The 11,125-nt window shown below is 27.6% G+C and overlaps 2 protein-coding genes across 2 annotated transcripts; one reads left to right on the top strand and one right to left on the bottom strand.

Moving 5' to 3' along the window:
- The first annotated feature begins 2,268 nt into the window (after positions 1-2,268).
- Positions 2,269-3,793, top strand: LOC113548699. Its single transcript, XM_026949714.1, has 4 exons — positions 2,269-2,585; positions 2,645-2,816; positions 2,876-3,001; positions 3,098-3,793. Exons 1-4 carry the CDS (start codon positions 2,467-2,469, stop codon positions 3,353-3,355), a joined length of 675 nt encoding a protein of 224 aa, XP_026805515.1. The 5' UTR covers positions 2,269-2,466; the 3' UTR covers positions 3,356-3,793.
- A 1,883-nt stretch (positions 3,794-5,676) lies between these two features.
- Positions 5,677-8,441, bottom strand: LOC113560789 (AMME syndrome candidate gene 1 protein). The gene is made up of 4 exons (XM_026966857.1): positions 7,836-8,441; positions 7,483-7,593; positions 6,169-6,374; positions 5,677-6,032 (listed from the first exon to the last, which is right to left on the bottom strand). Exons 1-4 carry the CDS (start codon positions 8,060-8,062, stop codon positions 5,866-5,868), a joined length of 711 nt encoding a protein of 236 aa, XP_026822658.1. The 5' UTR covers positions 8,063-8,441; the 3' UTR covers positions 5,677-5,865.
- Between the last annotated feature and the right edge of the window lie 2,684 nt (positions 8,442-11,125).

The raw sequence follows: 11,125 nt of genomic DNA, 5'->3' as shown, positions 1-11,125 counted from the left end.
TTCATCTGACATCTGCATTGATTTACTTTTTATTTATATATAATATATATATATATTAACGATATACCTATTTCATATTTATTTTAGTTGTTTAACACATCGTTAAGATTTAAAATAAAATATTTTTAAGTTATTGAAGTTTTCTTACAAAATCATAGATACATTTAAAAATTAAATCCAAAAATGTTAATATTGGTTCTTTAAGTTTGAAATGATAAATTCTAAACCAACCTTTTCATAGCAGCTCATATCTTTACACATAATATTACACAATTTTATAATGTAATTAGTTTTAATTTTGATTATTAATATAAGCAGTGAAGGATTTATCGGAATATAGATGGTACAATATACACCGAGGCCTCAAGCTTACATTGTTTTAGGGGCGACTTCACTGCTTCAGGTTATAATGTCCCAAGTTTGTTACCTTTTAAAGTGATAAATTATCAATAATATTGTCTATTGAATAACAACGGTAAAAAAATGTACTTATTTTGAGAAATTACTTGCACCCGTTTATTTTCAAACTATTATGGACTTCGCAATCAGGCCAGTCAGCTATAATTATAAATAAATTTAAAAAAAATATTAGGTATGGGAGGGGTTGGGGTACCTACCGACTATATCATTAAAATGTTTTCTTTTTTAATTCATCTTCACTTTAATATCAAATACCAATATTTTATATAATGAATTAAATAAAAAAATAGTATTTTTTTAAGGGGTCTTCAATATTAGAAGTTTCAATTTCAAACCTGCTTTGCGATAGTTGGATCCATCACTGGGTACAGCCGACAGCTGTATAGCCCATATAGGTATGTACCTACTAATTATTTAATTAATATTTTTTGACATATTATTGTTTAATATTATTGCTTAGTATATAGTCCTTTTCTGATAAAATTAAGTCAAATAGATACTTTAGAAATAAAAAAAATTTCAACCATTATGTCATTATGGCTTGGATAGTGAACTAGTGAAGACTTACCGGCGCACAGCTTCGTCCGCTTTTACCCAGTCGCGGCCACTGGCAAATATCAACCATATATACTAGCCACGAACACAAAACCTCTTGTCCTTAAAGACATCGGCCGGTCATAACTAGTCAATTACTATGGTATTTTAACGATAGTATGCTGGTCCTGGTTTCATTTGCTGTATTTCAATGTAAGCACTGAAACATTTTCTTCTGATGTGCTCATAAAAGCTACACCTGAAACAGAAATTTTCTTTACAAGGAAGGTTTTTATAATTCTTTGGTAATAACTATATACCTCGCCATAAAACCTTCACCAATTTTTTGCCATTTTTTTGTACATCTTAAAATAAAAGTGATATAATAATAGACAATAAAACTAACATCATACATTCATACATACTTTGGTCCTAACTACGATTCAAAAGATTTTATTTCTTGTTGATTACACGCTTCAAAAATGTAATTTCTGGCTTTTTGATTTTCAAGATCAATATTATACTAGTTATTATACAAAAGTTTTGAAAAAACAAGATTATTATTGTGATTACAAATCATCAAATTGTATTCTAGATTTTATAAATAATAAAATATATTGAATTGGATAATTAATTTATTATTATTTTCTTTTTCTTAAGAAAACGTTATACCCGCGTGTGTTGTTTCTGTCTTACATACATACATACATACAATATGGACAATTTTCGTTCAGCATAATTCATTTTATGAGCATAGCCACATAATACGTATGAGTATCTATGTTTTTTAATGTTGAATTAAATGTTATATCGCTTTGAACTTTTAAAAACTCATCATCTGATTTTTGAGCAGAATGAAAATATTATATTGTTTGAATTGCGTATGTCTGCAAAATGTGTAATTATATATGCACAAACATTTATTTACTTTATTTACTACATAGCCACATAGACATAGGTATAGACGTATAGTTGCTTTACTAAATATAAATATAAAAATAGGAAAGTAGGCGACTGCTCTGCTGTATAGTAGGTGTCGAATGGAAACCTGTCAAAAGAATAAAAGATATTAAATTGAACAAAAAAAAAATCAAGAAAATATTTGCCAAAGGCATAAATAGATTGTAGAACAGTTGGTTGTTAGAACAAATTCACACTCTAGTATTAATTTTATTTGTACAAATTGCTTTTGGAATAACTATTTTGAAAAACAAAAAGTAGTGATCCTCGCAGATCATAATGGTGATAACGTTATCTGGACTATTATAGATATGAATATTATATGAATGAGTCGCGTGCGACAAGAAGACAGAGAAAAGAGTACCGGTGTCTTGTGTGCGCGCAACAACCTACTGGCTGTCCTGTTCCTGACTGACTGATTTTTAAATTTTTACTGTTTCTCTTTATTTTTGTCCATCATAAAGGACCTAGTAATCGTTTTTAGTTGATAGTAGTTTATTTCGTATTTTTAGTTTTGCCTTTAGTCCGTGCTCTGTGCGCCGTCGAAACATTATGTTTATCGAAAGGGGGAAACCAGAAGAAATCCCCAAGGGGGCCATACGTCTCACAAAAGAGGAGGTCATAGAATACATGACCGACCTGATACATAAATGGCCAAATACTATGGAATTGTGAGTGGCGATCACATTGTATAAATATCTTTTATAGAGCACTATTTTATTGTTTTTAGATGGGCGCTGAAACATGGTAATCCAATTTTATCATCAGCTGTTGTTATATCGAGTTCGGTCATTTTAAATTTTTACCGCAAAAAATTACAACTTAGAAATTATGGACGTTTTACATTGTTCTTACCAGTTGTTCTTATCCCGTCAATTTTTGATCAAATATATCAAACTTCAGTATGTATACTCGTATAATAACATTACAAAGACTACAATAAAACCCTTGTATTTCATAGATTACTACTAGATCAATAATTTTGCAAGAAGATTGTCCTATTTGCATTAATACACAATCAATGTTCATACAATTGGGCACAGGAGTTGTTTATCCGTTGATGAGCACAATTGGTGGAACATACATGGTAAGTATATATTATTTGTATTCGAAAAATCTTTTTAACATTCTATTATGATTTTCATTACTATAAATATTTTACCATAACTATTTATAATTTCAGTTTGCCCAGAAAATGAACACGTTTAGTTTGGGATCCAAAGGACCTGATATTATTAAAGAATTTGCTCAACATGTAATGAAAATAAGTCGTCCACTATATAATAGACTTACAGTATTTGTTATTGGTCATGTACTATTAAGTTATATGATAAGTCATTATCAAATGGAAAATTTTGAATTTTTAAGGATTAAAATGTTGCAACAACAAAATGAAGACATAGAAGCATTACGTAAAAGTAAACAAATTAGTTATAAATAATGAACCATTATGTTACTAGTAGAGTAATTTAATTGTAACTATTATATTATTCTGCTTGGCGAGAGAACATGCTGATTGTGCACATTTCTATTCTACACTCTGTTATCAAGAATGATTTCATTATGACAGGATGTTATCTGGGAATGCGCAGAAGAACTGATTTTATTTGGACTTTAGTGTCTTCTCGCTGTGCAGAGTATTAGAAATTTAAAAAATGTAGAATATTTTTGCTTATAAAAGTGTTTTATGCTCTTTCATATAATATAACAATGTTAAAATTAGTTTCTATATTTATGTGGGGTAATTGTTTATTATTGTGTAACTATTACATTCTAACATATTGTCTATAGAATATATAATATGTACATAAATAAGTATCTGTTACTGGTTCAGATTACATATTAGTTATTTGATCTAAATGGCTAAATGTTTATTTAATCGCTCTACAAAGGTCTTTGTAATTGGTTCCTAGATTAGACTTTATACCCTTGGTATTCACAAAAGAATCTGCACTTAGGTAAAAATGTGTCAGTATATAATGAAATGAGGCGAAAAACAAAAAAATTGTGATTTGAGGAAACCAGTTACTTCTATTGTGAGGAGAAATTATATTTTTAATACCATACATAGTGAATTTAATAGAGTACTTAAAATAAATATGAAGTGATATCATTGTTTTATTTAAATTATATAATCTTTTCTTAAAAGAGATATCTAAATGTTAGGTGTTCACTCTAATGAAGTATTGATCTTAGTAAAGGACACAACTTTTATAAGCCCTAGTGCAAATAAAGAAGAAATAATTGAATATAACGCATAGTTTTATCAGTAGTTTCTATATAATTTTTTAACTCTCAACCAACATATTTTAGTTTTTTTGTTAGTAAAATTTAATGTAACGACTTCTATAACAATAAAAATTACAAATATTTTTTTTTGTATAATAATTGTATATAGTATATCATAAGACAGTAAATACCTAGTTATTGTATATTCATATTAATTATAAATGAAATAAATTAATAATTTTAACTGCAATATATTTAGCAAAATAATATAATTAGTATAAAATAATATAATACTTTATAACTAATGTCAAACAAAAACTATGTTATGATTATTGATCAACTTATAATATAGTCACATTATCTGTACTACATTTATATTAGTCTCCAGCAAGCAACCAGATGTGTTGAGTGGCAGTTAGGCAATGAACAGTTGATCTGCCTGTCATGAAATAAAGCCACACCTCTGCAAACAGGTCAGCTTCTGAAGTATCTTTTAAATTTAGAATATATATACAATTGATATTTAATAGATTAAAAGTATATAATTTAGTCAAATACCATAATTCTTTGAAGTTAGTGAACACATAATAGGTTTTATAACGCATTTTAGAAAATAAAACTATTTTTCTTCTTAAAACGTTAACATTAAAAATTGATATATTCTGTTTTTAATACAACCAAGATTAATAAAATGAATTAATAATATTATCATATATTAACTCAATGAAAAAAAATTTTAAATTGTATAAACATATTAATTATTAATTAATAACTATCATATAGTTTTAAAGTTTAATACTTAAATGACTTTAAATTAAATTTTAAAAGCTCTTTGATTTTTTTTTACTTATTTAATGCATTATTATTAAACTTAAAAATAATTGATATTTCTATTAACAACATTAATGACATTTTAAGTTTTAAATAATAAATTATAAAATTTGAAGGTTTTAAACAAATGTAGTAATAATGGAATAGTTTCATAAATTTACCTAACCTAGTTGAAGAAAGATGCTAATTGTATACCTAAATAATTGTTGAATTTGAATTATTAAAATATCAGAGAACTATTTGTTTCCTTTTATTGATTCATGCACAATAGCAAATTTGTGACGGTTAGAAGTAATCTTGTATTGTTTGCTTTCATAGAGTGATTAAATTCATTATTATGATGATAATATTTAATATAATTCATTCTAATATTAAAGATAATAGCAAAAGATTAGTTCTGCTGATTACAAATTTGCTATGTAGTGTATGGGTTAGAGATAGAAAACAAACAGAGCAAGGATGTTCTTTTAAGAAATTAAATAAATTGTCTGTTACAAGCATAGTTTAAAGTAAAATGGAAATAAGAATTCATTTTAAAATCGTAATTAAAAGTTTCAGTATATTAAATAAATAATTATGTTTTGAATGTCAACTCCAAAATCTTATTCATTATTAAATTATTACACAAAAACCATCAAAAATGGGAAAATAAAATATCTTTTATATTAAAATCACAACAGTTGGGAAATTTTCATAAACTTATTTTTTTTTTACTGGTCATCTGATTTTATATTATATTGGATAGTTAAAATAAATTGGTGATGCTTGTAGTTGGAAATACTTTGATTGTGATAAGGGACGTGAATGAGTTAAATACATGTTTGGGTGTTTAAAAATCGGCAGTGTTGGTATTTGAGGGGCCACTATGTCTTGTTGGCCCCAAAGATGCTGTTAGCAACGTTGAGTCTGCATATGATTCATATAATCTTGAAAACTGACTGATACAGTTTCGCTTTGGTATCTAGTCAATTTTAAAGAGCGACGAGTCTCGGGTGTTACATGTCCTCGATAACCTCCTTTGCGCAAGAGTGAATCGATAGTTTGTATTTTGTCCCAGCCTGTGAAAAAATTAATTTCTTTATAACTATTTTATAGAGAAAATGGAGAATTTATTAAAATTAACAAGTTTAGAACATTTTAGTACAATAAACTTTAAAAATAGGTTTGATTATGCACAACTATTATTTGTATTACCTTGTTCTTCAGCTACTTCTGGTAAATAAGTAGCAGTTCGCCTCATTCCACGTTCATTTTGAAATTCAATGCGAATACCGTGAACGCCGATTTCCCAATCGTTGTAATCTTTGCCTTCCTCGAAGTGTAACAATATCGATATGGTTACATGTAATCGGTTCAATTCGTCGCTTGAGATTGGTTTGAACCGCGAATCTCTCAGTGCACTGTTAAAGAAAAAAAATTAAATTTAGTATAAAAATACATTAATTATTAAGTAAAAATATTGTTTTTAAGTTATATACTAAATTATCCATATTGTAGTTTTTTTATTTTTTTAAAACATTTTATTGTGTTAATAATAGTTTTCAAACTAGCCAGTCAGTTACTTACAACTTTAATATTTAGTCCCTTAAAAACAATAAAATCAACTTTTTTGTTCTTAAGCATTATCATTGATCAACCAGGTAACCTAACTCACAACTACTATGTCTACTAAGGGAAAAGACAGCAACTATAAATTTATAAATCATCAGATTAGGTGATATTAGTTGTATTGTGCCTATAATTTAACCGTGGACATATACTTTTTATCATAAAAAAACTGTTAATATTTTATAAATTTATATTAATACATTATATTTTGTTCTTTATTACCAATTGTTCAATACCTTTTGAACATTCATAAAATACTCAAAATCAGCCTAATGTTAAACTTAATTTCCTGTTAGATCAGGCACGTACACAGGGGAGTGGTTTTGTGTGTTCAAACACCCCTCGGAATATTTGGGTTTTTGTATGGTTGTTTACTTATTCAATTTTAATGTTAATTTTGTTATATCAATGTTTGTATTTAAATAAATTTAATAAAAGTATTGTAAGTATATCTAATTTACAAAAATTTTTTTTGTATAATTATTAAAAAAAGTTCTACTTTTCATAACTGATTTTCAAAAACACTCCCCCCCAACTTTTTTCTGCATATGTCGTTGTGTTAGATTGTATGAAACAAAAAAATAATAACCAGGCCAAAGCAAAAAAAAACCTGTAAATAAATTAAAATTTTTAATTTTTAGGCCTTTTGATTACTAAAGTCATAAAAAAATTTAATTAGCAAAAATGCAAAATATTAACCTGTAATACTAAAAATATAAATAGCTAATAGAATTCATACTAATATTATTTTATAAGCATTTTATATGGGCAAATAATAAATTTGAAATACATTTTATGTTAAAATAAAAAATCTAAATTGTTGGAAGAACTTAAATTATTTGATTTTAGTATTTTCTGATCATGTTGAGTAATCTTTTAAAATTTAATGTTTATAATTACCTTGTTATAGCGTATTCGCGTAAGCCACTGTGTAAAGCAATTGAATTGAATGTGCCGATACACCCCCTGAGTTTCTTGTCTATTCCGGTCTCCCATGTTACAAACAGAGGACTGAAACAAAAACAATCACATTACCTATATAAAAACTAATGATTTCGGAACAATGCCCCTACTATAAACAATAAAAAAAAGCAGAGGAAAACCTAATAGTAACACATCTTTATTGCAACAGGGTATGATCACAGGTGACAGTGTTAATAGCTATAACTACCTCCACAGGTGCACAGAAATGTTACCCAATGTTTTCCAATAATTGCATAAGGTCTAATATTACCTTTTCCCATTGGACTTACAATGGATCATTTGTGAAATCTGGTTTCTTGGGAGGCTCCAAACTGTTCAGATAGGAGTATAGTGTATCAAAACAGAAATACCCCATTGCTGGGGTAGTGATCTTTTGAACGGCACCATCAAGTGGAGCCGTCGATGCACTGCCGCTACCACCATTGACGTCCAACGACACCTGATGATGGTGATGGAGTTTCTGTTTCTTGGTGTTCGTTTCACAAGAACCAGACATTTTAGGCGTGTGGATAGAGATCGTATTAAAAAAAACTACCACACGAAACAATTTCTACAACGATAGTATCGAAGTTAAACAATACTAATCGTTTTAATTTTAAAAACGACTACCAAAGTCGAAACTAATAACAATTTAGTAAAAAAAAAACAAAATTCGACATTTCTAGTAATAAAAATACGACTTTTGTTTTCTACTATTTACTACTATTTAGTATCTACTATTTACGTATTTATTAACTGGAAAATGAGATTTTGGATTATTTTATCACAAAGGAAACAACAGCTGACCGACTGGCTGGTACTAGTAATTACTATTATCATGGCTGGGCTACAATATTATTGAGTAATTGAAATGATATTCCCTGATCAGTTGTTTTCGTGAAATCGTACATTAACCTTAGGAAAATAACTATATGTGAATTATCACACTGTTCAGTGTCCACGACTACGAATTAGCTCTAAATATGATATATATTTTATGGTCACGATTTAGATTTTTTAAACATCGTGTTCATGCTTCATACTCGCATATTGCCATTTTTTTCATTTATTATATTCTAAATAATTAATTCATGACAATAAATACCGAACGAACGGCTGCACTGTACTTTATCGTAAATTCCCAAATGTGGGTCATCTACAGTCTACACTGTCGTAAACTTGTAATTTGTAAATGGTTTTAAATTTTTAACAATTCTTTTTATACATGTATAGGCGCAATTTGAGTTTTAAATTTTGGGAGCTATTATAATTTGCATGTATATACTGAGCGTATGCTCCCTGAACCTGGAATATATTTAAAGGTGGAAGGGGATATATATAAACCATTTGAGGAGCTACGATTGCTTTTGGGGGGGGGGCAAAGCCCCCCTCAAATTGCGCGTCAAATATAATATATAATGAAAATATTATAAACAATATGTATTCCCAGCAAGGAAGTATTATTCAATACAATTATAAAAAATCAATTTTAAAAAAAGTCACACAAAATGACAAAATAAATAATTTTGAAAAACATTTTAATTTTAAAATTCATATTTCATAATATAATTCCGTAAATTTTGTTATTTTCCACTTACCAAGTAAGTAGTAACGAAAAATTTATAATATAAATTGATTTTGAATATACATACAAAAGGGAGATTCAAAAACATTGACATAATATAATGATACAACAGTTCAAAAAAAGATTTTAAACAAAATATAGATAATTTAGATGAAAATAAATTTAATTTTGAAAAAGTCCTTGTTATTGGCGTGATTATGAGACACAATAATAATTCTATGGATTACAAAATGTCAATGGTAATTATTTCAAGTAGACATAACAAAGTAAATTAATATTTGGTTTATACATTTATTAACAACAACTTTACATTTAAATTATAATTAGTAGGTATTATACAAAAAATACATTTTAACTATATTATATACATTAACGATTAACACAAAAAAAAAAAATTACTGTTTGAAAACAAAACAAAAAAAAAATAAAAAACTGCGTATAAGTACTTAATAGACTAGAATAACATGGACTTTTAATAAGAAACTTAAATTTAATTAACAACGTATTTTACGTATTAGAAACATAACGAAAAAAATTAGCCAATTATTCAACATTTAAATTTGGTATTTAGCGATTATCATAATCAACGATTAAAAATCAATCTCTTTTTCTTTCTTCAAAACAGTAACCAACTTTCAAAAATTGAAAGCAAAAATGGATTTTATAAAAAAAAAATTATAGATAATAATAACAAACCAACTTAATATCGACTCTTCTATCTTCGTCCCATATTTTAACAAAACATTAGTAACATACAAACAAATTTTGAATAACTTTGAATATGTACATAAAAAAAGTACAAATTTACCAAAACACTTTTTTAATTTTTTTTTTTTTATAGTGGTGTACTGATGTACTAGCACTCGACTATTAACAGTATATACAATCCTATTTTATAGTATTAACCACGATTAAAGGGGCATCGCCTATTTACCTCAAGTTTACCTAGTATAATTATAATAAAGCACCTAGTATATTTTTTTCTCAAATAATAATAATAATTAATACAATTTTATTTTATTTATAGTCAATAGTACGCATTTTTGAAAAATAATTAATCAAATTAATCATAATAAATTATAAATAAATACATCATACATATCATCCTAATCTTTATTGCACCTACTTAATTAAATACAACTATTAGCATATATTCATAACGCGTTAATTTTTTGTTTTTATAATTTTCAATTGCCTTTAAAGTTTTTTTTTTAATATTGTTTTAACTTGTGCAATCACATTACGCTCGTTCTTTTGACGAAGAACGATACCTAGCTGTATCCGATAACTGAGTACCTACATCTTATAACATAATAAAACTGATATACAACTTGTTTTCAATCTTTCTACACATACACAAACACAATAATTTGTATTTTAAATCTATAGACTTTTAAAAATAACTTTATTGTACGTTACAGGCACGACGTATTTTAAATAAACGAATTAACCAAGTTGTTAATGTAAAATGTTTACGCAGGTAAGTTTGACACAGATGGACTTTCGGAAAAAACATACCTTTTTTATTTTGGCGCAAATGGGTAACCCCCGTCCTAACCAATCTGTTTGCCTGCTGTGTTTTTAAGCCACATCTATGTCCAGTAGTCGGCCGCCGACTGTGTTTCTTATTTTGAATAGACTATATTATCTATTTTCTATGGACTATAGTACATAACACCTGTTAATTAAATACGTTTTATATACGGTTGTAGATAGTACTATCAACAGTATTTATCAATAAGGTCTTATCTTTGTTTTGTAATATTGAATATCATAATCCACGACTATGTTGTTTTTGGCGATTTGACTTGGCCTCTTATTGTTATTATCGTCAACGGTCGACCTTGCGTAGTGTAGTCGTTGTTGCTTGTTGCCTTGGAGTACCAACAACTGTGTTGCCGAGTAGTGACGGAACTTAGCAGTTGGCACAGTGGCCAGTGCGTAATAGCCGTACGCAATACGTGTTAGTAAGAAATTTGCTATTAGTCAGTACTC

This window comes from Rhopalosiphum maidis, chromosome 4, assembly GCF_003676215.2.
Source record: "Rhopalosiphum maidis isolate BTI-1 chromosome 4, ASM367621v3, whole genome shotgun sequence".
NCBI lineage: Eukaryota > Metazoa > Arthropoda > Insecta > Hemiptera > Aphididae > Rhopalosiphum > Rhopalosiphum maidis.
Note: the sequence above shows the minus strand (reverse complement) of the source record. Positions and strands in the feature narration are given on the sequence as shown.